This window comes from Capra hircus, chromosome 3, assembly GCF_001704415.2.
Source record: "Capra hircus breed San Clemente chromosome 3, ASM170441v1, whole genome shotgun sequence".
NCBI lineage: Eukaryota > Metazoa > Chordata > Mammalia > Artiodactyla > Bovidae > Capra > Capra hircus.
In genome coordinates, this window is record NC_030810.1 from 15,653,591 (window position 1) to 15,678,775 (window position 25,185).

Below are 25,185 nucleotides of genomic sequence, written 5' to 3' on the forward strand. Positions count from 1 at the left end.
AGCGATATGCAGAAGACCTTGAGGACTCTGGGAGTTGAAATGAGGACTCCGAAGAACGGAAAACTTCATTCCAGAGCCTACTGGTGTGAAGTAAAAACCAGGAGGCCTTGCTAGAAATCAACTAGCTGCAAAGGCCTGCCTCTCTGGCTAGAAGCCATACCAGACCAGAGTGCTTACCTGAGATAACCGCACCACCGTGGCCCTGCTTGAGGAAGCTGAAGACGGTTTTCTGGTGATAAGCACAGTCGATGCAAGCCTGCACAGCCTGCTGCAACACCACGGAGGCTCGGGCTGGCCCAAAATGGTCAGGGAGCTGCTGGACCTTCTTCTTATCTAAGTGGGGGCCTGTGCTGCCATTCTTGTTCAAGTAAATACAAACTGCAGGAGACAAAGAATCAAAGCAGTTTAAAGAGTTTCAGAGTAGAGAAGTCGGACAACAGAGCTCTCTTCGTCTTTCCTACCCTGGGCTCTGGCCTCTACAGGATTCCCAGCTGCTAAGCTGGTGAAACACTGTGGGAGGGAGTAGAGGGTGACTCTGCCCAGCTGCTGCCAGCCCAAACGCATGACCACAGGCTCTGGGAACGCAGCCTGCTGGGAGAACAGCCCAGACCAGCCAAGGCACAGAACTTGCACTTTGTCTTCTTTACACTGAAAAGAAAATCTAAGCAGTTTTCCAGATGGATGTACTTTCATTTTCAGTTCTTGGCTGCTTTACGTATTCTTGGTATCTCTCACACGCTCTGTGTACTGAGCTGTGGGGCTATGGCAATATTAGCATGAGTGTGCTTGTGTATGCCTGGCCTTGGACCTAAAGTGGTTAAGCCACCAGTGACTTCCCTTGCTTTCCATTCTAGGCCTTAGAGTTCCTTTGTCATCTTCTACATCAAGACTTAGGCTCAAAGATAGTAGTGAAAATAGAAAAAAATTGGAATAAAGAAAAACATGCAAAGGGCCTGAAGGGCCCATCTGTATATGTTTCACTCGTTTCTTCTGTCAAGATAGCTGGGCACTCTCCCAACTGCAACCCCCCACCTGGCACTGTGCTGCAAGGGGAGAAGCAGGGTGAGCACAGAAGAAAGAGACAGAGCTCCCCAGAGCTGCTTCTCTTGGTCTGTCGAGAAGACGCATGTGCCTGACCAGCTATAGCATTCTTTCTGCTGATCTGACTTCTAGGCTTCCACATGAGTAGGGAGTACTCTGCTTCTTCACACTGTCCTGGCTCACTAACTGAATGGCAGGAGGGCAAAAAGTCTCTTTTGTTGTTAAAGGCAGAAAGATAAAAGCGGTAGCTGTGTGGGCTGTGGATGGACTGGTGTTCTCTCTGGGCCTCAGGTCTGCCGCCCACATCGCAGAGAGGCTGAGCCAGACATCCTCTGAGGACTCTTTCACCTTCATCATTCTAACTCTAAGGGGGAAGCAAGATGGAGAGAAGAAGATGGAGAGAAGCAGGATGGGGAAAGTGACAGATGAAAAAGAAAGACAGGGGAAAAAAAAAGAAAAGGGTAAACAAGAGTAACTGAAATATACATTTAACTCTCTTCTCTCTTAAAACCACAAAAATGAGCCAGATAACAAGAAAGGAGACAACTCAAAACCTCAAAACTCTGGAAGCTGGAAAGCAGAGTGGCAAAGTAGCAACTGGCTCAGCAGACCTAAGAAAGCTGAATCTTTAAGCAAGAGTGGGGAATGATAAGAGCCAAGCTGTTCCATCTTATAAGTCACAAAAGGCCCAAGAATGGGCAGGGGCTCCTGTGGGTGGGTATGACAGAAGATTTAATAGAAGAAGAATTGGCTCACGTCTGTTAATAAATTGTTAGTATTCCATGTCATAATATGACTCTTTCACTGAACGCAAGACAGATAAAAATGCAGGAACTCAAAGAGATAAAGAGTAATAAAAATAAGTGAAAATGCATGTCTATGGAAAGATACTTATCAGAATGTTCAAAGCAGGTTAGTCAAAATAGCCTCAAACTACAACCAACCCAAATGTCTATCAAGGAGAGAACAGATACACAAATTGTGTATGAATATTTATTTGTTGGAATACACTTGGCAGTAAAAAAAAAAAAAGAACTGTTGATAGATAGAATGCTTCTCAAAAACATTATTTTGAGTAAAAGAAACAATACAAAATAGTACACACAGTCTAATTCCATTTATACATTCAGTTCAGTTCAGTCGCTCAGTCATGTTCGACTCTTGGCGACCCCATGAACCACAGTACGCCAGACCTCCCTGTCCATCACCAACTCCCGGAGTTTACCCAAACTCATGTCCGTTGAGTTGGTGATGCCATCTAACCATCTCATCCTCTGTCGTCCCCTTCTCCTCCTGCCTTCAATCTTTCCCCAAATCAGGGTCTTTTCAAATGAGTCAGCTCTTCACATCAGGTGGCCAAAATGTTGGGAGTTTCAGATTTAGCATCAGTCCTTCCAATGAACACCCAGGAATGATCTCCTTTAGAATGGACTGGTTGGATCTCCTTGCAGTCCAAGGGACTCTCAAGAGTCTTCTCCAACACCACAGTTCAAAAGCATCAGTTCTTCAGTGCTCAGCTTTCTTTATAGTCCAACTCTCACATCCATACATGACCACTGGAAAAACCATAGCTTTGACTAGACGGACCTTTGTTGGCAAAGTAATGTCTCTGCTTTTTAATATACTGTCTAGGTTGGTCATAACTTTCCTTCCAAGGAGTAAGTGTCCTTTAATTTCATGGCTGCAGTCACCATCCGCAGTGATTTTGGAGCCCTCCAAAAGAAAGTCAGCCACTGTTTCCACTGTTTCCCCATCTATTTCCCATGAAGTGATAGGACCAGATGCCATGATCTTAGTTTTCTGAATGTTGAGCTTTAAGCCAACTTTTTCACTCTCCTCTTTCACTTTCATCAAGAGGCTCTTTAGTTCTTCTTCACTTTCTGCCATAAGGGTGGTGTCATCTGCATATTAAGTTCAGAAACAAGAGAATCTAGTCTATAGTGACAGAAATCGGAATAAAGGTGAGAGTGAAGACTGACTTTAAGGAGGCATGAGGTAACTTCCAGGGGGTGGTAGAAATGACTCTTAGCTTGACTGGGGCTGTGGCTACATGGGTACTTACATTAATTAAAACTCAAATTATATATAAATATATGTACATTTCACTGTATGTAAATTTTACTGGCAGTTTCCACTTCTTTCTTCTTGGGACATTCCCTCTTGGAACCTAACCACCCCGTGTGAGCAGGCAAAGCCTGTGGTGGGTTTATGTGGAGAGAAGCCAACAGCCAGAGACAGCCTGCCAGCCCTGTGGTAGCAGTGGATCCTCGGTCCTGGTCAAGCCAACCACAGCTGACGCTGCAGGGGAGAGAGACCAGCCGCTGCCACCCAGCACTGCCCACGTTGCTGTTGTAAGCCATGAAGTTTTGTAGTGGCTTGTTACGTAGCAGAAGGCTGCTGGAGCAGACTGTGGTACGAGAAACAGGGCACTGCAGTAACAAAAGCCCAACACACATGACACTGGCTTTGGGACTGGGAAGCAGAGAGAAGCATAAAGGATCACAGAAAGATGATGAGTAAAGTTGAGAGGGCCTTGAATAGAAGCCTGGAAAAGGTTGGGGTCCAAACGATTCTGTTCATTTTGTACCATCTCTGGCCCTCTTAGCCTGAGATGGTAATACTTCCACCAGAGTGAAACTTGGGTGGTTTTCTATGAATACTACTGAGATTTATTTCTTTAGTCAAAAGCCACAGTCACAAATCTTTTGAAGACAAGCCTTTCTCTACTTTGGTCTTCCTCATAGCTGCTGTTAGACAATGCCCTGAAGATTTTAAAAAATCCTATTGTCTAAGGAAGAGAATCTGTGAGACTTGCCCTTGAGATTTTCAGAGGGCCTTTTGATCTCAAAGAGTCTGTGAAACAGAGTCTTAAGTCATTCTGACATCTTAACCAAAGATTTTTATTGTCCCATTCTGGTTTTGACCCTTTCTTAACTTAGGATTATTTGCCTTCTGGAGAGACTGGAAATGAGAAACATTTCCATATTGTGAGTCCTGGACTTTAAAATTTTTAATTTTTTTTAAGCTCATCTCTCTCATCTTACAGTTTATCACTGGCAGTGAGAAGCCAGGTGGCATTTGATTACTCTGTCTGGAAATCTAGTATTTCACTGAGTTCATCAGGAACATTTCCTAGCTCCATGTTCGTGCAGGTGGCAATGTTATCACAGTTTCCATCACTACCTAGCAGGTATCCCCCGTCCTCCATCTTTCATTGAGACTTTCCTCTTTCCTTTAAGCCCACATTGACAGCCTCTTCAAGATCTTTTCAGTTTCAATTCTCAAGTTTCTAAGAGAATCATTCTGGCAATAGTATTGCCAGCTTGGACTGAGATGGTACAAAACAAAAGAATTCTTTGGATCCACAACCTTTTACAATCAGGAAGAAGACTGAGAAGGCAGTCTCAGCTTTCTTGTGGAAAAGGAAGGATGACTCACAGGACAAAACCAAAAAGCCATGGAAACAACTTTCAGAAAGTACTGGATCTAATCAAGGAATTGGCAATATATTCCCACCTGGATTTCAGAATTTCTACATACCAGTGACTGCGTGTACCTCCAGTCTTTTTGCCCTTTTAGCAAGTGTATAAGTTATTATGCCTATCCCACCACTGTATGCAGGTTATGTGGGGAGCAGACAACACATTTCTTTAGGTCACAGGTCTTCAGTTTGAGAAGAAACTGCACCTGAGAGGTCCCATTTGCCTGGATCTGATTTAGATGATGAGATCCTAGATCTGAAGTTTGATGTTGTAAAGAGATGAGACCTTTAATGGGGAATCTTGCAAGGGAAAGAATACATTTTCCAAGTGGGAAAAATAACTTACATCCAGAGAGTGGACTGAGGTAGTTTTAAAATATGGTCCAAAATTCTTTGACCCTCTTCGCATCAAGATATGGGTCTGGTGGTGCAGAGGTTAAAGCGCCTGCCTGCAATGCAGGAGACCTGGGTTCGATCCCTGGGTTGGGAAGATCCCCTGGAGAAGGAAATGGCAACCCACTCCAGTATTCTTGCCTGGAGAATCCCATGGACGGAGGAGCTTGGTGGGCTACAGTCCACGGGTTGCGAAGAGTTGGACACAACTAAGTGATTTCACTTTCACTTTCCTATTCTCTTGAATCTGGGCTTTGACTGCTTGATCAATAGAATATGGTAGAATGACACGCTGTTAATTTTGGGGCTCAAGCCTTAAGAAAATGATAGCCTCCACTTCCTGTCTCTTGGGGACACTTGCTCTTTGAACTCAGTCACCCTGGTATGGGGAAGCCCAAGCTACCTGCTGGAGACGTCTGTGGAGCGGAGAATCCACAGCCAGCACCAATTTTGTTAGCTGCATGAATGAATCATCTTGGAAATGGATCCTGCAGCCCCAGCTGAGCCACCTAAACTGATACCAAATGGAGGAGAGACAAGCTTTCTCTGCTTAAATTTTAATATGGCTGAATATACTGATATAATCTTTTCTAGTTATAGAAAAGTTATGTACTTTTTCTCTCTTTTTAAAAAACACATGTATGTATTTGGATGTGTTGGGTCTTAGCTGCATCACTGAGGATACGTCCTTGGGGTACACAGACTCTCTAGTTGTGGCACGTGGGCTCTGGAGCATGCGGGCTCAGTAGTTGTAGTGCCAGGCTTAGCTGCTCTGTGGCCTGTGGGATCTTAGTTCCCCAGCCAGGGATAAACCCATGTCCCCTGCATTGCAAGGCATATTCTTAACCACTGGACCACCAGGGAAGTTTAAATACTTTTTGTTTTATAATTTATACTTATTGTCTTATTTTAAAAATATTTCCCAATCTTAAGGTCATAAAGATATTTTTTGCATACTGTCATGCTTTGGTTTGGGGTTTCCCTGGTGGCTCAGATGGCAAAGAATGCACCTGCAATGCAGGAGATCTGGGTTCGATCCTTGGGTTGGTAAGATCCCCTGGAGGAGGGCATGGCAACTCACTCTAGTATTCATGCCTGGAGAATCCCCAAGGACAGAGGAGCCTGGCGGACTACAGTCCATGGGGTTGCAAAGAGTCAGACACGACTGAGCGACTAAGCACAGCACACGCTTTGGTTTTCTACTGCAGCCATGAAATTGGAATTCGAGGCTGTAAAAAAAAATTCTGAGAAGGGTCCAGCATGTAAGGAGCGTGGAATTGGCCACTTCATCTTGACGGTAAGTAAAAAGCTGAACAAACTGAAAAATCCTTTAAAAACCCATCAGAAAAGTGAGGTCACAGGGCAAACTGCTGCCCCCCATCAAGTCTGAAGAGACAGACTGATGAACACAGAGAAGCACAAGTTCCTAAAAACAAACCTGCAAAGAAACTAGTGCAGAGGTAGGAAAATCTAAACTACAATTGATGAATTGCTGGAAGCTCAGTGTGAACAAGTCTCAGGGTGAAAAATTTCAGGGGGATCCACTCATGGGGTAGCGGGGGGCATCCCACACTTTTTTGAGTCTTACCTCCAGAAGCTCAACCAGGTTCTCACAGTGAGTATCAGAGAAAAATCCCCTCATGCTTCCAGCAAGTGTAGGGAGGAACAGGAGCCATTTAAAGGTATGCCGGAGCATTCTGTCCTTTTTAACAAGGTCTACCTTCAGGAGAATTATTTTACCAGAGTTTAACCTGCTGGGGTTTCATCAGAGCCTAACCTACCAGGGGGAAGGGAACTACCCAAGTCTAGCCCCCTCCAGCCATCTTGTCCCATCTAAGGAGAGTTGAGGGGGACTGAGACGCCCTGGTGAAGTTCACAGTCCAAGAGTACAGCCTCACCGAAAGACTGAGACCTAATCCTAAGACTATAGCATATCCCTCCTTCCGCATACCTTACCTCTGTATTACCAAAGGCCTATTTATAACAATTCCTTTTACCCGGTACATTATACCTGGCTATCAGGAAGAAGTCACAATGCAAAAAATGCAGTCTGAAGAGACAGACCAAGTATCAAAAGTAGACTCAGGCATGGCAGGGATGTTGGAATTATTAGATAAAAATTTTAAAACAACTACAATTATTATGCTAAGAGTTCTAATAAATAAAACAGAGCATGCAAAACAGATGGGCAATATATGCAGAAAGATGGAAATTCTAAGAAAAATAAAAAAGCAATGCTAGAGATAAAAAACACTGAAATAGAAATGAGAAATGCCTTTGATGGGCTTATTAGGAGACTGGGCACAGTAAAGAATTGCTGAACTTGAGGACATCTCAATAGAAACTTCTAAAATGAAAAAGCAAAGAAAAAAGAAGACTGGAAAAAGAACCCACCCAGAACAGACTGGGTATCCAAGAACTGTGGGACATACAAAAGGAGTAACATACACATAATGGGAAGATCAGAAGGAGAAGACAGAAAGGAACAGAGGGAATATCTGAAGGCCAAATTAAAGTCAGGCACCAAAGCACAGATCTAGGAAGGACAGAGAACACCAAACAGGATACATGACCAAAAATACTACGTCTAGGCATATTACATTCAAAACGGAGAAAAGCAAAGATATAACATCTTGAAAGATTTCAGAGGAAAAAACCATCTTATCTGTAGAGGAGAATCCCCAAGAATCCCCATTCTTACATCTTTAGAAGCCGTGTGAGCAAGAAGAGAATGGAGTGAGATATTTGAAGGGTTGAGAGAAGATACCTATCAACTTAGAATTCTGTACCTTGAAAAGTTAAAGTGAAGGAGAAAAAAACCCTTTCTCAGATAAAGAAAAACTGAAGGAGTTTGCTGCCTATAGACCTGCCTTGTAAGAAATGTTAACGGAACTCTCTAGATAGAAGGAAAATAACATAGGTCAGAAACTTGGATCTATACAAAGAAAAGAAGAGCAGGAGAAGAAACAGGTGAAGGCAGAATAAGCACTTAACTTTCTCATTCTTAACTGATCTAGCAGATGGATGCTTGGTCGCTCAGCTATGTCCAGCTCTTTGCAACCCCACAGACTGTAGCCTGCCAGGCTCCTTGGTCCATGGGGGTTCTCCAGGCAAGAATACTGGAGTGGGTTGTCACTCGGATCTTCCCAACCCAGGGATCGAACCCAAGTCTCCTGCAGCGCAGGCAGATTCTTTACCGCCTGAGCCAACAGGGAAGCCCAAGAATACTGGAATGAGTAGCCTATCCCTTCTCCAGGGGAACTTCCCAACCCAGGAATGGAATTGGGGGTCTCCTGTACTGCAGGTGGATCCTTTACCAGCTGAGCTATGCAGGAAGCTCGATATAACAGATAAGATATTTGCTCAAAATAAAAATAGCAACAATGTATTTAGATTATATATGTTCGCATGCATATGTATATATACATGCTTATGTATACTCATCCCTAAGTGAAGTGAATGACAGTAATCCTACAAAGGACGGAAAGGAGGAATTAGGATTTTTATGTCTGTGAAGTGGTATAGTGTTATTTGAAAGCAGACTTAGATTACTTATGTATATCACAAACTCGAGGGTAATCATTTTAAAAAGTAAAAAAGAAGTAAAAATGATATGCTAAGAAAGGAGAAAGAATGGAATCATACAAAATGCTCAATTAAAAACCATGAAAGGCAGAAAAATAGTGGAAGACAAAAATAGGACAAAGTACAAGGGCAAAAACAAAAACAAAAACCTAATAAATATGGTAGATATTTATCCAATTATATCAATAAACATTTTATATGTCAATGATCTAAAGATCAAATTGCCAACATCCGCTGGGTCATGGAAAAAGCAAGAGAGTTCCAGAAAAACATCTACTTCTGCTTTATTGACTATGCCAAAGCCTTTGACTGTGTGGATCATAATAAACTGTAGAAAATTCTGAAAGAGATGGGCATACCAGACCACCTGACCTGCCTCTTGAGAAACCTGTATGCAGGTCAGGAAGCAACGTTACAACTGGACATGGAACGACAGACTGGTTCCAAATAGGAAAAGGAGTACGTCAAGGCTGTATATTGTCACCCTGCTTATTTAACTTCTATGCAGAGTACATCATGAGAAACGCTGAGCTAGAAGAAACACAAGCTGGAATCGAGATTGCCGGGAGAAATATCAGTAACCTCAGATATGCAGATGACACCACCCTTATGGCAGAAAGTGAAGAGGAACTAAAAAGCCTCTTGATAAAAGTGAAAGAGGAGAGTGAAAAAGTTGGCTTAAAGCTCAACATTCAGAAAACGAAGATCATGGCATCTGGTCCCATCACTTCATGGCAGATAGATGGGGAAATAGTGGAAACAGTGACAGACTTTATTTTTTGGGCTCCAAAATCACTGCAGATGGTGACTGCAGCCATGAAATTAAAAGACACTTACTCCTTGGAAGGAAAGTTATGACCAACCTAGATAACATATTCAAAAGCAGAGACATTACTTTGCCAACAAATGTCCATCTAGTCCACGCTATGGTTTTTCCAGTGGTCATGTATGGATGTGAGAGTTGGACTGTGAAGAAGGATGAGCACCGAAGAATGGATGCTTTTGAACTGTGGTGTTGGAGAAGACTCTTGAGAGTCCCTTGGACTGCAAGGAGATCCAACCAGTCCATTCTAAAGGAGATCAGTCCTGGGTGTTTGGAAGGAATGATGCTAAAGCTGAAACTCCAGTACTTTGGCCACCTCATGCGAAGAGTTAACTCATTGGAAAAGACTCTGATGCTGCGAGGGATTGGGGGCAGGAGGGGACGACCAAGGATGAGATAGCTGGATGGCATCACTGACTCGATGGACATGAGTCTGAGTGAACTCCGGGAGTTGGTGATGGACAGGGAGGCCTGGCGTGCTGCGATTCATGGGGTCGCAAAGAGTCGGACACGATTGAGTGACTGAATTGAACTGAACTGATCTGAGTTCATCAGTTAAAAGAAAGAGATTCTCAATCTGGATCAAGAAATGAGACCCAACTTCATGTTGTTTAAAAGAAACCAACTTTAAATATAAAGACACATATAGGTTAAAGATTAACGGATGGAGAAAGATATGCCATGCTATCAGTAATCAGAGGAAAGTGGGAGTATCTATATTAATTTCAGACAGAGCAGATTTCAGAGCACAGAAAGTTTTCAGATAAAGAGGGGCATTACGTGATATCAAAGGTCAAATAGCCAAGAAGACATATCGATTCTTACTGTGTATGCCTCAAACAACAAAATATGGTAGGCAAAAATTGACAAAGGAGAAACAGATGAATTTTTTCTCCTTGCAGGAGAAATTGATGAATCCATTATTATGGATGGAGATTTTGATATGTCCTCTATCAGAAGTGAACATATTCAGCCAGCAGGAGGACACAGTTGAACTCAAAAGCACCATCAGTCAATTGGATGTATTGATATTAGAGGCTACTTCACCCAACAACAGCAGAACACATATTCTTCTCAAGCTCACATTAAACATTCACCAACACATAAAAAGCACTATACAGATGAAATTCTCCAGGCCAGAATACTGGAGTGGGTAGCTGTTCCCTTCTCCAGGGGATCTTCCCAACCCAGGAACTGAACCCAGGAATCGAACCCAGGTCTCCCACATGGCAGGTGGATTCTTTACCAGCTGAGCCACAAGGGAAGCCCAAGAATACTGGAGTGGGTAACCTATCCTCCAGTGGATCTTCCCGACTCAGGAATCAAACTGGGGTCTTCTGCATTGCAGGGGGATTCTTTACCAGCTGAGCTACCAGGGGAGCCCAAAACATACCTTAACAAATTCAAAACAAAAATCATACAGTATGTATGCTCTTAAATGACAATGGAATTAAATAAAAAATCAGAAACAGAAAGGAAGTGAAAAATTCCTAAATACTTGGTGCTTAAAGAACACATTTCTAAATAACACATGGGTCAAATTAGAAATCTCAAGAGAAATTTAAAGGTATTTTGAACTAAATGAACATGAAAACATAACTCATCAAAATCTGTGGAGTGTAGCCAAAGCAGTGAATAGAGGGAAATTTATAGCACTGAATGCATACATTATAAAAGAAGAAAGACCTAAAGTCAATAATCTAAGCTTCTACTTCATGAAATTAGAAAAAGAAGAGAAAACTAAATCCAAATAATCAGAAGAAAAGAAACAGTATAAATTAGAGCACAAATCAATAAATCGAAAATTAGAAGTCAACAGAAAAATCAATGAAACAAAAGGTTGAAAGTGAAAGTGTTGGTTGCCTAGTTGTGTCTACCTCTTTGTGACCCCCATGTAGCCTGCCAGCCTTCTCTGTCCATGGAATTCTCCAGGCAAGAATACTGGAGTGGGTAGCCATTCCCTTCTCCAGGGGATCTGCCAGGCCCAGGGATTGAACACAGGTCTCCTGCATTACAGGCAGATTCTTTAGTGTCAGAGCCAGCAGGGAAGCCCAAAACCAAAGGTTGGTTCCTTGAAAAGATCAATAAAACCAATAAGCCTTTAGACATGCTAATAATAAAAGAGAGATGACACAAATTACTAATATCAGACATTGAAAGAGATGGATCACTCATGGATCACTACAGATCCATGGTCATTAAAAGGTACTATGACTAATTCTATGCTGACAAATTCGATATCAAGATGAAATGGACCAATTTGCTGAAAGACACATTCTACCAAAACTCACACAAAAAGAAAAAGACATTCTGAATAGGCCCTTATTTACTGAAACTGAATCAATCAATAATTAATAACCTTCCAAAATAGAAAGCACTTGGCTTAGATGGGGTTTACTGGTGAATTCTACCAAACATTAAAAAAACAATACATTCTACCAATTCTCTATAATCTCTTTCAGAAGACAGAAGCAGAGAGAGTACCTCTTAGCTCATTTATGAGGCCAGCATTACCCCACTACCAAAATGAGACAACTTCGCAAGAAAATTACAGACCAATATTTCTCATGAACATAGAGGTAAAAATCCTCAAAAAAAATATGAGCAAACTGAATTCAACAACATACAAAATGAATTATACACTAAAATCAAATGGAGTTTATCGCATGTATGTATTTCCAAACTCTTCATTTGAAAATCAATGTAATCCATCACATCAAGAAGCTAAAGAAGAAATATCACCTATCAGTAGATGCAGAAAAAACATGTGGCAAAAAATCCAAGGCCCATTCATGATGGAAACTCTCAGCAAACTAGGAAGAGAGGGGAACTTCCTCAACTTCATAAAGAATGTCAACAAAAACTCCACAGCCAACATCATACTTAACAGTGAAAAACTAGAAGTTTTCCCACTAAGATCAGGAACAAGGTAAGGATATTTCCTCTTACCACAGTTTTTAACCCTGTGCTCAAAGTCCTAACTAATGTAATAGGATGAGAAAAGGAAATAAAATTATACAATTTTGGAAGGAAGAAATAAAACTTCCTTTTGTTGGTAGATGACATGATCATCTATGGAGAGAATGCAAAAATAATTCACAGAACTAATAAGCAGTTGTAACAAGATTGCAAGGTATAAATATACAAAAGTCAATCCTTTCCTATAAAACAGTAATGAATAAGTATAATTTGAAATTAAAAACAATACCATTTACCTTGTAGCACCTTCAAAAATAAAATACTTAGGTATAAATCTAGCAAAATATGTACAAGATTTATATGAGGAAAACTATAAAACTCTGATGAGTAAAATAATAAAAAACCTAAATAAATGGAGCGATATCCCCATGTTCATGGATCAGTTCAGTTCAGTCGCTCAGTCGTGTCCGACTCTTTGCGACCCCATGAACTGCAGCACGCCAGGCTTCCTTGTCCATCACCCACTCCCGGAGTTCACTCAGACTCGCGTCCATCGAGTCAGTGATGGCCTCCAGCCATCTCACCCTCTGTCGTCCCCTCTCCTCCTGCCCTCAGTCTTTCCCAGCGTCTTTTCCTATCAGTCATTTGTTTGCATCAGGTGGCCAAAGTTTTGGAGCTTCAGCTTCAGCATCAATCCTTCTAATGAATATTCAGGACCGATTTCCTTTAGGACTGACTGGTTTGATCTCTCTGCAGTCCACAGGACACTCAAGGGTCTTTTCCAGCATCACAGTTTGAAGGCATCAAAACTTCAGCACTCAGTTTTCTTTACGGTCCAACTCTCACATCTATATATGACTACCGGAAAAACCATAACTTTGACTAGACAGACCTTTGTCAGGAAAGTAATGTCTCTGTTCTTTAATATGCTGTCTAGGTTGATTAGAGCTTTTCTTCCAAGGGGCAAGCATCTTTTAAAAAAATTTCATGGCTGCAGTCACCATCTGCAGTGATCCTGGAGCCTGAGAAAACAAAGTCTGTCACTTGTTTCCATTGTTTCCCTATTTATTTGCCATGAAGTGATGGGACCCAATGCCATGATCTTCGTTTTTTGAATGCTGAGTTTTAAGCCAGCTTTTTCACTCTCCTCTTTCATTTTCATCAAGAGGCTTTTTAGTTCCTCTTTGCTTTCTGCCATTACAGTGATGTCATATGCATATCTAAGGTTATTGATATTTCTCCCGGCAGTCTTGATTCCAGCTTGTGTGTCATCCAGCCCGGCATTTTCTACTATGTACTCTGCATATAAGTTAAATAAGCAGGGTGACAATATACAGCCTTCATGGACTCCTTTCCTGATTTGGAACTAGTCTGTTGTTCCATGTCTGGTTCTAACTGTTGCTTCTTGACCTGCATACAGATTTCTCAGGAGGCAGGTCAGGTGGTCTGGTATTCCCATCTCTTTCAGAATTTTCCACAGGTTGTCATGATCCACACAGTCAAAGGCTTTGGCATAATCAATAAAGCAGAAACAGATGTTTTTCTGGAACTCTCTTGCTTTTTCGATGATCTAATGGATGTTGGAAATTTGATCACTGGTTCCTCTGCCTTTTCTAAGTCCAGTTTGAACATCTGGAAGTTCATGGCTCACGTATTGCTGAAGCTTGGCTTGGAGAACTGTCAGTATTACTTTGCTAGCGTGTGAGATAAGTGCAATTGTGCGGTAGTTTGAGTATTCTTTGGCACTGCCTTTCTTTGGGATTGGAATGAAAACTGGCCTCTTCCAGTTCTGGGGCCACTGCTGAGTTTCCACATTTGCTGGCATATTGAGTGCAGCACTTTGACAGCATCACCATCTGGGATTTGAAATAGCTCAGCTGGAATTCCATCATCTCCACTCGTTTTGTTCGTAGTGATGTTTCCTAAGGCCCACTTGACTTCGCACTCCAGGATGTCTGGCTCTAGGTGAGTGATTACACCATCATGGTTATCTGGGTCATTAAGATCTTTTTTGTATAGTTCCGTGTATTCCTGCCACCTCTTCTTAATATCTTCTGCTACTGTTAGGTCCATACCATTTCTGTCCTTTATTGTGCCCATCTTTGCATGAAATGTTTCCTTGGTATCTCTAATTTTCTTAAAAAGATCTCTAGTCTTACTCATTCTATTGTTTTCCTCAATTTCTTTGCATTGATCACTTTGGAAGGCCTTCTTATCTCTCCCTGCTATTCTTTGGAACTCTGCATTTGGATGGCTATTTCTTCCCTTTTCTTTTTTGCCTTTCGCTTCTCTTCTTTTCTCAGCTATTTGTAAGGCTTCTTCAGACAACCATTTTGCCTTTTTGCATTTCTTTTTCTTGGGGATGGTTTTGATCACAGACTCCTGTACAATGTTATAAACCTCCATCCACAGTTCTTCAGGCACTCTATCAGATCTAATCTATTCAATCTATTAGACTGAATCTATTTGTCACTTCCACTGCATAATCATAAGGGATTTGGTTTAGTGGTCTACTGAATGGTCTGGTGGTATTCCCTACATTCTTCAAGCTTGAATTTGGCAGTAAGGAGTTCATGATTTGAGCCACAGTCAGCTCCCAGTCTTCTTTTTGTTGACTGTATAGAGAGCTTCTCCATCTTTGGCTGCAAAGAATATAATCAATCTGATTTCAGTATTGACCATCTTGTGATGTCCATGTGTAGAGTCTTCTCTTGTGTTGTTGGAAGAGGGTGTTTGCCACAATCATTGTGTTCTCTTGGCAAAACTCGGTTAGCCTTTGCCCTGCTTCATTTTGCACTCCAAGGCCAAACTTGCCTGTTACTCCAGGAATCTCTTGACTTCCTACTTTTGCATTCCAGTTCCCTATGATGAAAAGGACATCTTTTTTTGTGTGTGTTAGTTCTAGAAGGTCTTGTAGGTCATCATAGAACTGTTCAACTTCAGCTTTTTCAGCATTAGTGTGTTGGGGCACAGACTTGGATTACTGTGGTACTGATTTCTGGTTTGCCTTGGAAACAAACAGAGATCATTCTGTTGTTTTTGAGACTGCACTCAAGTACTGCATTTCAGACTCTTTGTTGACTATGAGGGCCACTTCATTTCTTCTAAGGGATTCTTGCCCACAGTTAAGATGTAATAGTCATCTGAATTAAATTTGCCCATTCCTGTCCATTTTAGTTCACAGATTCCTAAAATGTCGATGTTCACACTTGCAATTTCCTGTTTCACCACTTCCAATTTACCTTGATTCATGGACCTGACATTCCAGGTTCCCATGCAATAATGTTCTTCACAGCATCGGACTTCACTTCCATCACCACTCATATCCACAACCGGGCATTGTTTTGCTTTGGCGTTGGTGAAAGAACAGACAAATCAATGGAACAGAACCCCAAAATCAGTCAGTTCAGTTCAGTTCAGTTCAGTTCAGTTGCTCAGTCATGTCCGACTCTTTGCGACCCCATGAATCGCAGCACGCCAGGCCTCCCTATCCATCACTAACTCCCGGAGTTCACTCAAACTCACGTCCATCGAGTCAGTGATGCCATCCAGCCATCTCATCCTCTGCCGTCCCCTTCTCCTCCTGCCCCCAATCCCTCCCAGCATCAGAGTCTTTTCCAGTGAGTCAACTCTTCGCATGAGGTGGCCAAAGTACTGGAGTTTCAGCTTCAGCATCATTCCTTCCAAAGAAATCCCAGGGTTGATCTCCTTCAGAATGGACTGGTTGGATCTCCTTGCAGTCCAAGGGACTCTCAAGAGTCTTCTCCAACACCACAGTTCAAAAGCATCAATTCTTCGGCACTCATCCTTCTTCACAGTCCAACTCTCACGTCCATCCGTGACCACAGGAAAAACCATAGCCTGGACTAGATGGACTTTAGTTGGCAAAGTAATGTCTCTGCTTTTGAATATGCTATCTAGGTTGGTCATAACTTTTCTTCCAAGGAGTAAGTGTTTTTTAATTTCATGGCTGCAGTCACCATCTGCAGTGATTTTGGAGCCCCCCAAAATAAAGTCTAACATTGTTTCTACTGTTTTCCCATCTATTTCCCATGAAGTGATGGGACCAGATGCCATGATCTTCGTTTTCTGAATGTTGAGCTTTAAGCCAACTTTTTGACTCTCCTCTTTCACTTTCATCAAGAGGCTTTTAAGTTCCTCTCATTTTCTGCCATAAGGATGGTGTTGTCTGCATATCTGAGGTTATTGATATTTCTCCCGGCAATCTTGATTCCAGCTTGTGTTTCTTCCAGTCCAGCGTTTCTCATGATGTACTCTGCATAGAAGTTTAATAAGCAGGGTGACAATATACAGCCTTGACGTACTCCTTTTCCTATTTGGAACCAGTCTGTCGTTCCATGTCCAGTTCTAACTGTTGCTTCCTGGCCTGCATACAGATTTCTCAAGAGGCAGGTCAGGTGGTCTGGTATTCCCATCTCTCTCAGAATTTTCTACAGTTTATTATGATCCACACAGTCAAAGGCTTTGGCATAGTCAATAAAGCAGAAATAGATGTTTTTCTGGAACTCTCTTGCTTTTTCCATGATCCAGTGGATGTTGGCAATTTGATCTCTGGTTCCTCTGCCTTTTCTAAAACCGGCTTGAACATCAGGGAGTTCATAGTTCACGTATTGCTGAAGCCTGGCTTGGAGAATTTTGAGCATTACTTTACTAGCATGTGAGAGGAGTGCAGTTGTGTGGTAGTTTGAGCATACTTTGGCATTGCCTTTCTTTGGGACTGGAATGAAAACTGACCTTTTCCATTCCTGTGGCCACTGCTGAGTTTTCCCAATTTGCTGGCATGTTGAGTGCAGCACTTTCACAGCATCATCTTTCAGGATTTGAAAGAGCTCAACTGGTATTCCATCACCTCCACTAGCTTTGTTCGTAGTGATGCTTTCTAAGGCCCACTTGACTTCACATTCCAGGATGTCTGGCTCTGGATGAGTGATCACACCATTGTGATTATCCAGGTCGTGAAGATCTTTTTTGGACAGTTCTTCTGTGTATTCTTGCCACCTCTTCTTAATATCTTTGCTTCTGTTAGGTCCAAAATAGTCCAACACAAATACAGTGAACTGATCTCTGACAAAGGAGCAAATGCAGTACAGTGGAACAAAGATATGTTTTTTCATGTTTTTTCAACAAATAGTACTGAGATAACTGGATAGACACATGCAAAAAAGTGAACCTAGACATAGATTTTATACCCTTCACAAAAATTAACTCAAAATAGATACAGACCTAAATGTAAAATTCATATTATAAAACTGCTGGTATAGCCAGACAATGGTATGTTATTCAGCACTTGATAAGTGAGCTATCAAGCCACGAAAAGACACAGAGGAAATTTATATATATATATCATTAAATGAAAACACCAATCTGAAAAGGCTAAGTATATTAAATGATTTAAATTTTATGACATTCTGGAAAAGGTAAAATTATAGAGATAGTAAAAAGGTCAGTGGCGCTCAGAGATGAGTAGGGAGGTAAGAATGACTAGGCAGAATACAAAGGATTTTTAGAGCAGTTAAATTATTTTGTGAGATTCTATAATGGTGGATACTTGTCATTATATATTTGTCAAAATCCACAGAAAGTACAACACCAAGTAAGAGCTCTAATGTAAACTATGGACCTTGGATGGTAATGATGCTCATTATTGAAACAAACATACTACACTGGTGGGGGACGTTGATAATGGAGAAGGTGAAACGTGTGGGGGGTAAGGAGTATATGGGAAATATATCCTATACCTCCTGCTCAAATTTGTTGTGAATCTAAAAAAAAAAAATTAGTCTAGTAAAAAAATTGATAAAAGAGTTCTTCATAGCAGATGCAAATACCAAGAGTGGGTAAGGAGAGTGTAGGCATTTTCTAAATATATGTGACCAAATTCCTAAATGTATGTAAAGTCCCTTTATGCAGAGCATTTTGCAGGACTAGTTTTCCACCAAATACCCTTTGGAAAATGCCACTAGAGAAATAATAATTTTTTTAAAAAATTGCCAGGAATAAGAAACTCAACAAAGAGTTTAGAAGATGCAGTTGTGGAAAGCTTGAAGAAAGTTGAACAAAAAGACAAAGAAAATAGGAATAAGAAGAAAGAGGGTGGATGACTTCAGGAGGTTCAACATCTGAAGATATGCCAGGAAGAGTAAGTAGAGAAAAAGTGAGGGAAAATCATTGATAAATTTAAGAAAGTTTCAAGAAACCAAATGATGGAATGGGCACACTATATGTCCACATGGTGAGTAAAAATACTCATATCCTAGGTGAAATTTCAGAATAATGGGGATGAAGAGAAGCTTCAAAGAGAATAAACAGGTTTCACACAAAACTGAAGATAAAAATCTAGGGAAGATTCCATGGTAAAATAAAGATTACATTGTAAAATAAAGGAGCAAACTGGGATAACACGAAAGAGAGATGAACATGCTTGAACATACAGAAGAAAGACGTATACAGCAGTAAGAGACTGTAAGGCTGAGCTAGTAAGTACATAGCAAAATAAACACATAACAAAAAAGGTCAAGACTTAACCTAAAACAAAGTTTTGTACAACATAGGAAAAGTAATCATAGTACTCTACAGGGCTCAGTTGAGAATAGCATAATACAAGTTACAATAACACACTATAGTATTTCAATCTAATCATAATTATAATATCATCTTATTAAGAGAGGGAAGTATGTGTGGGTGGGTAACAGGCAAAGAGATTAAGAAGAGTTAAATCCTGGGTTGCCAGAAAAAGAAAAGGAAGAGTTAAAGTGTGTTGGTACAAAAATACCTTAAGTTAAAAAAAAAGCAATATAAGCATTCTATTTACCTATATGAAAGTAAATAAAAGAGTCAGCTAAACCAGAAGTGACTGCCTTTGGTGAGAAGTAAATGACAGGGAATAGAGGGGGTCAGTTCCTCTTCTTTTTATAATAATTCTTGTAGTCTATTTTTCCTTTAAACTGTTCTCATGTATATAATTCTGATGAAAATAAAAAGTGTTGTGCAGTTAAAAAAAATGAAAGGTTGGTAATAAAGGATATAGCATGGCACACAGCTTTCAATCTATGATAGCTTTTATTGTTAACAGTTGAAGGGTCTATAAAGGTAACTTGGACTAACTGTATCATTGTATAGGTGTGTAACCTGAGATCAGAAAAGAAGTTACAGCAAGATCACACAGAAAGAGCAAAGGTCCAGTCAGGATGGTGAAACAGTGATCAGTGAAAATTGCTATAGCGCCTGGCCAAGAGCAAGAAACGGGGATACAAAGTCAAGCTCCCATTTTTCTTAGCTATGAGATTCAGACCAAGGGATGGGTTTCAGCTTAGTGACCACCAGAAGAGATGAGTTAAATAATTTTAATTGAATAGTGAGGCACAGTCATGAGGCTTCCACTGGTATGAATCATCTAGGTTTTGTTGAAAATGCACCCAGACACCTAACTGATATTAAGAATGATATGGAGTAAACATATACAGGAATCTAGTGGGCATGTCATAGGTTAGAAAATGGAATTAATATCTTCGCCGAGGTGTTCATCTATCTTTACTTCCTCATCCATGGAGCTAAGCTCCTAACCTTTGTTCATCAATCTAGTAACATTTTTGGACTAAGCAAACCCAGTAACTGGCTGAAGCTAGATGCATAAGACACATTTGGAGAAATCATGTGATAGTACCCTGATCAGAGCTGAACATAAATGTTACCAGCAGGCTCTGTTCTTTTCCAAAGGTTATTTGGAGAGGAAATGACTGGGCTTCCCTTCAAGCACTAACATTCTAGGGTGGAGACAAACTCAACTCCTAAGAAAAAGACTACCTTAACTTCCATGAGGATCATTCCAATTCCTTAGATTTCCCTAAGAAGATGTTTTCACACATATATCTTAATTTACACATGAAAATGAACATTGTTCTTTCTGTCAATAGCTACCCTACTGGGAGGCTGTACATCTATTCTAAAGGGGTAGCTCTTTTACAGTTACTTTCATATAGTTTATGAAATGGAAACAGATATGTACAACCCAAGTGATTACCCACTCACTATGGTTATCAGATTTTGCTTTGAATCAAACATACACTGATTTGTCTCCAAAATAAAAAACACTTTCACAGTACCAAAAATTGCCACCATCAAAAATTAAAAAAATCAGAGCAGTGTCATACGTATTTGAGTGGGGGCAGAATAATTATAATGCTGGAAGGGTTCTGGAAGGGATCACTAAGGAAGGAGCACCCCAAACTGGAAAGGATGGGTTTAATTACAACCTGAGTCAGTGAGCTCCTGGTGCTGGCTTCATGTCCATCCCACCCCCAAGCCCTAGATCCCCAACTCTAAGTTCACAGAACACCTACCGAAGTTTCTTGGATCATTTTGACAGAATGGAGATGTCTCTGAAGTTATTTCAAACATCAAATTAAATTTTTTTTAAAGATTCTGTTTAGATTTATAAATGGATAGGGGGCTAATTGGGCTACCCTGATGGCTTCGTGGGTGAAAATCCACCAGAGATGCAGGCAGATGCAGCTTCGATCCCTGGGTTGGGAAGAGCCCCTGGAGGAGGAAATGGCAACCCACTCCAGTATCTTTGCTGAAAAATTCCATGGACAGAGGAGACTGGAGGGTTACAGTCTGTGGAGTTGAAAGAGTAGGACACGGCTAAGTGCGCGTGCTCCACCAGGGGGCTAATTATTGGTACAGTATGAGAGACAGTACAGACACTGGGGCCTGGGGCTTGTTGCAGCTAATACTGTGATCTGCGCTTACCTGTGGGGGCCTGCATGGCTGAGCTGGGTATGGTGGCAGCATCTTGGGGTACAGTGCTGGTGTCCGGTTCAGGGGTGCTGGTTGTTGGTGAGGTGGGTGGTGGGTTCAGCAAAGTCCGAGGTTTCCTCTGTCAAAATGGATGAGGAAAAGTTTGCTACCCATGACAGGTAACTTGTCTTCTCATTCCTCTATTCTTAGCACGCAACGCACCCATGAAACTGGAATACGTTTGTGGATGGGACTGTGTTATTTCTTTTTTTTAAAAATTGAAGTATAGCTGATTTACAATGTTGTATTAGTTTCTGGTGCACGGTAAAGTGAGTCAGATATATATACAAACACACATATATATTCTTTTTCAGATTCTTTTCCATTACAGGTTATTACAATATATTGAACACAGTTCCCTGTGCTATACAGTAGGACCTTGTTGTTTATCTGTTTTATATATAGTAGTGTGTATCTGGTAATACCAACCTCCTAACTGACCTCTTCTCCCACTTTGCCCTTTGGTAGCCATAAGTTTGTTTTCTATATCAGTGTGTTTATTTTGTAAATAAGTTCATTTGTATCCCAGATTTCATATATAAGTGATATCATATGATATATATTATATATATATTTTTCCAAATAGCATCTTGTTCAAAGCTGCAAAAACAGTAGATGCTTAGTAAATATTCTCTCAATCTATGTATAAGATTCTGGGCTTCTGTATAGCCAGAGCTTAATTCACTATCTTTTATATGTATTCAGTATTATTATCTGAAGTCTGGGTGTTTTATTAGTTAGACAGAAAAAAAGCAAAAAAAGAAAAAAAAATGCTGCGACCTAAGTCTAGTTTGACATCAGTTTGTTTCTCTGTTGAAAAATGGAAACACCCCTTCCCCTAACTCCACAAACTACTTTCCTCTGCCTACCTCTTTGGCTTATTACCTGCCATCTCTTATCTTAAACCTTGTATTCCAGTAATCTCTAACTATAGTACTTCCCTAAAAACCTGCAGTTTTATCTAGTCCTTGCCTTTATAATAAACAACTATCTGTTGCCTAGAATACCTTTTTTTTTTTCACCTTATAAGTATCTGTTTATCCAGGAAGTCTTTCTAGATTTCCTCTAGTCACTGCCTCTTTTGTGCTGTTCCTGTACTCTGCATGGCTGCATTTGTCACAGTGTATTTTGCCATATATTTATACACTGGGGTCCCCTACTAGCTTGGTGCTTGCCGACGGTCTAATTCTGCTTATCATTCTGACATGATACTTGGCATATGATAAGTGCCATAAATGTCTTTCAATGAAGCATACAGTATAGAATACCAATAATGGGAGCAGTAATAATAATGATTTGAGAAAAATCTAATATCTCCTCTATAATGTTCTGGGCAATCTCTGGGGGAGAAAGATCTCAGAAGGTTGTTTTTTCCTCCAAGAAACAGTTTTCTAAAAAGTCTTTCTGAATGCAAGGAAAACATAACCATCACTGAGATCCAGAAATCCATTTTTACTAAATGTCACATGTAGGGTCCACTCTGGGAGCTGTATAAACCTGACTGCCTTCTAGGAGTGTATCAGAGAGAGAGCTCAGTGACAGCAGGCATATATACAGGATGGCTTTGCCTGTCAAAGCAGTCATGCAAACTCTTATGGAACATTCAAAGCACACATAGGACATGGACATTTCCTCCTGTTTTTGATATTGCCACAAGTAAAAATGTAAATAAGCAATGAGTCAGGAAAGAAAGGAAATAGTTCAACTTTACTGAGTTGGTAGGATCTCATGGGGGTTCCTGAAGAAACAAACCTGGTGAGTTTTGGTTCCCAAATATTAGAGAAAAAAGCAGAAAGATGTAAAGCATTTTTATTATTTGAGATAGGTACATTTACATGTATTATATCTATTCGTATGTTATCCATTCTATTGGTGAGAAAATTTGGGTTCTTAGCCTTACTCAAAGCTTTCTCAAAGTCAACACAGTGGTAAAAACTGGAGATGAGATATAAATCTAAGTTTCTCTGGCTTCAAAGCCTATGCTCTTATCACAAGATCACTTTGCTTCAAAAATGATTATAAGGGTCATGGGTTAAGAGGAAGGGGAATTAGGGAGTCAAATGCCAGGCCATAAAATACAGTATTAGATGAAAGTTATTGCTTTTAAGAGGACTGGAAAGAAAAAGAACTTTGGTTACCATGTTTAGGACTTCCTGAAAGCAGAGCTGAAGCAATCATAGAACCATAGTTCTGAGCTTTGAAGGATCTCAAAGGTTACTTAATCCAACTATCTACCTAATATTTTTACATCCCACTCCTTAAAAACATCCATATCAGTACCTGGGTACTTGATGAAATACCTCTAGTGATGGGAGATTACTACTTGCATTTTGAAATAGATTTAACTGTTCCTTTTATGTTGAGATAAAGCCTATTTGCTTGAGTTTCTGCTTATTGGTTCTTTCTGTCTTTGGAGCCTCATGGCCAAGTTTTCTCCCTTTTTAATCTAACTGTCAAGGTGCCCTCACATCATCAAAAGCATGACTTCCCTGGCCTTGGAGTTTTTAGAGCCTTCAGCCTCTCCTCCATAACATGAGAATGAGAAGAGAGTAATAGAGACAAAAATGACTCAGGATCTGGGTTAAGGGTTAATGATAGCAGATTGGGAGTATTATGCATTACATAGAAGGATCAGGATGTGACATCAAGAATTCAAAATCAATAAATAAGGGATATTCTTAATTGGAAATCATCACTAAAATCATCTATCTATCTATCCATCCATCCATCCCGCACATATTGAACATTTCCCAAGAGACTGAGATATAGGGCATGGGCAGGAGGAAAAGAGAAGACTAGGTTCTTGACCTTCAGGAGCTTATATTCTAGAAGGACTGAGGCCAGCTGGAGCTAAGAAACAAAACAAACCCATCCAAACGATCAAACCTAGAGAAGAACTTAGGAAATTGAAATGGAATGCCTAAGGAGAACTGGATATCATTTTCACACTGGAACTCAGGTAGTCTAGTTTGGGAGGGAGCTGCAGAGAAATTCTCTGAGACTTAGGAACTGACTGGAGAAGATGATGCCAAAGGAAGCCTTAGAGAAGCAGCTGAGGAAGTTTCATATGAATGGTTTTCTGAGGGAAGATACACATTGAGACCTGGTCATGACTAAGGTGGCACTTTCAGTAACAGTGCTCAGTGAAGCTCGACCCAGCAGTTTTTTTCCAACACCAGAGGTTAAGTGTTACCTTCCTTGGGAAATGTGAGTGAATATGTGATGGGGCAGCAGTGATCTTAGAACTAGATCTGGAGATCCATCTCTGTAGCCTTTGCCATTGATTAGCTGTGTGACTATAGGGAAGTCATTTCCCATCTCTAAGTCTCAATTTACTTGACTATTTAACAGTAACACTACTTATCTCCTAGGGTTTTGTGAAGATCATATGATATGTAATGGTGTCAAGTACAGAGCCTGATCCTTAGTAAATATTCAATAATTTCCTTTTTTTTTTTTTAAAGAAGGTATAGGGACAGAAAAATAAATACATTTACAGTGTCAATTTTCTCCTTCTGATCACATACCTGGGCATCCACTTTGTGTAACAAATTGTTAGTAACAATTAGGAGTAGAGCCTTTCATCTATTGAGGATATCAGACCAGGAATTCCCATGAATGTAACTTTCAAAGTAAAAATTTGTTTTTTATCCATACTATCTTATTTCTAACATTACCAACTCCCAACTAAGTAGCTAAAATAGGGATGACAATATAGGAGATTCTCGTTAAAAGCACACACAAGGTGGAGAATAGAGTCAGACACATTCCTTTCTAAGACGGATGGATATGGATGAGTTATCCCTTTATAACCATTTATCCCTTGCTGGCAAACCCACATTTTTACCTACCTTACTGCCAGGTTTGGGACCCCTCTTCTTTGGGAATTTCAAAGGCTCAGCTGACTTGGATGGGGTAGAGATGGGATGGGGAATTAGGGGCTTGGGTGTCCGGCCCCGCTTCTTTCCTGGTTTACGCCCTCTCTGCCCTGGTTGATGCTCCAAGACAGTTTTGGTGCTGCTGTGGATGCTGGGCTTCTCAGTGTTCACATCGGATGCAGGGTAGGGATTCTTTGGAATCACAACTGCAAGAAAAAGACTCATTCTAACACTCCCTCCTCCCA

At 40.7% G+C, this 25,185-nt stretch overlaps 1 protein-coding gene across 9 annotated transcripts in view; it reads right to left on the minus strand.

Annotated features, from left to right (window-relative positions):
- Positions 1-25,185, minus strand: part of SCMH1 (sex comb on midleg homolog 1 (Drosophila)) — a 217,899-nt gene that overhangs the window by 16,134 nt on the left and 176,580 nt on the right. For 8 of the 9 annotated variants that reach the window (XM_018042586.1, XM_018042579.1, XM_018042539.1 and 5 more), the window contains 3 exons: positions 24,914-25,146; positions 21,015-21,141; positions 178-378 (listed from right to left, as the gene is read on the minus strand). In XM_018042586.1, the coding sequence (XP_017898075.1) occupies positions 178-378; positions 21,015-21,141; positions 24,914-25,146 (561 nt within the window). The remainder of the gene's footprint in view (positions 1-177; positions 379-21,014; positions 21,142-24,913; positions 25,147-25,185) is intronic. The other variant, XM_018042571.1, reaches the window with a different exon arrangement.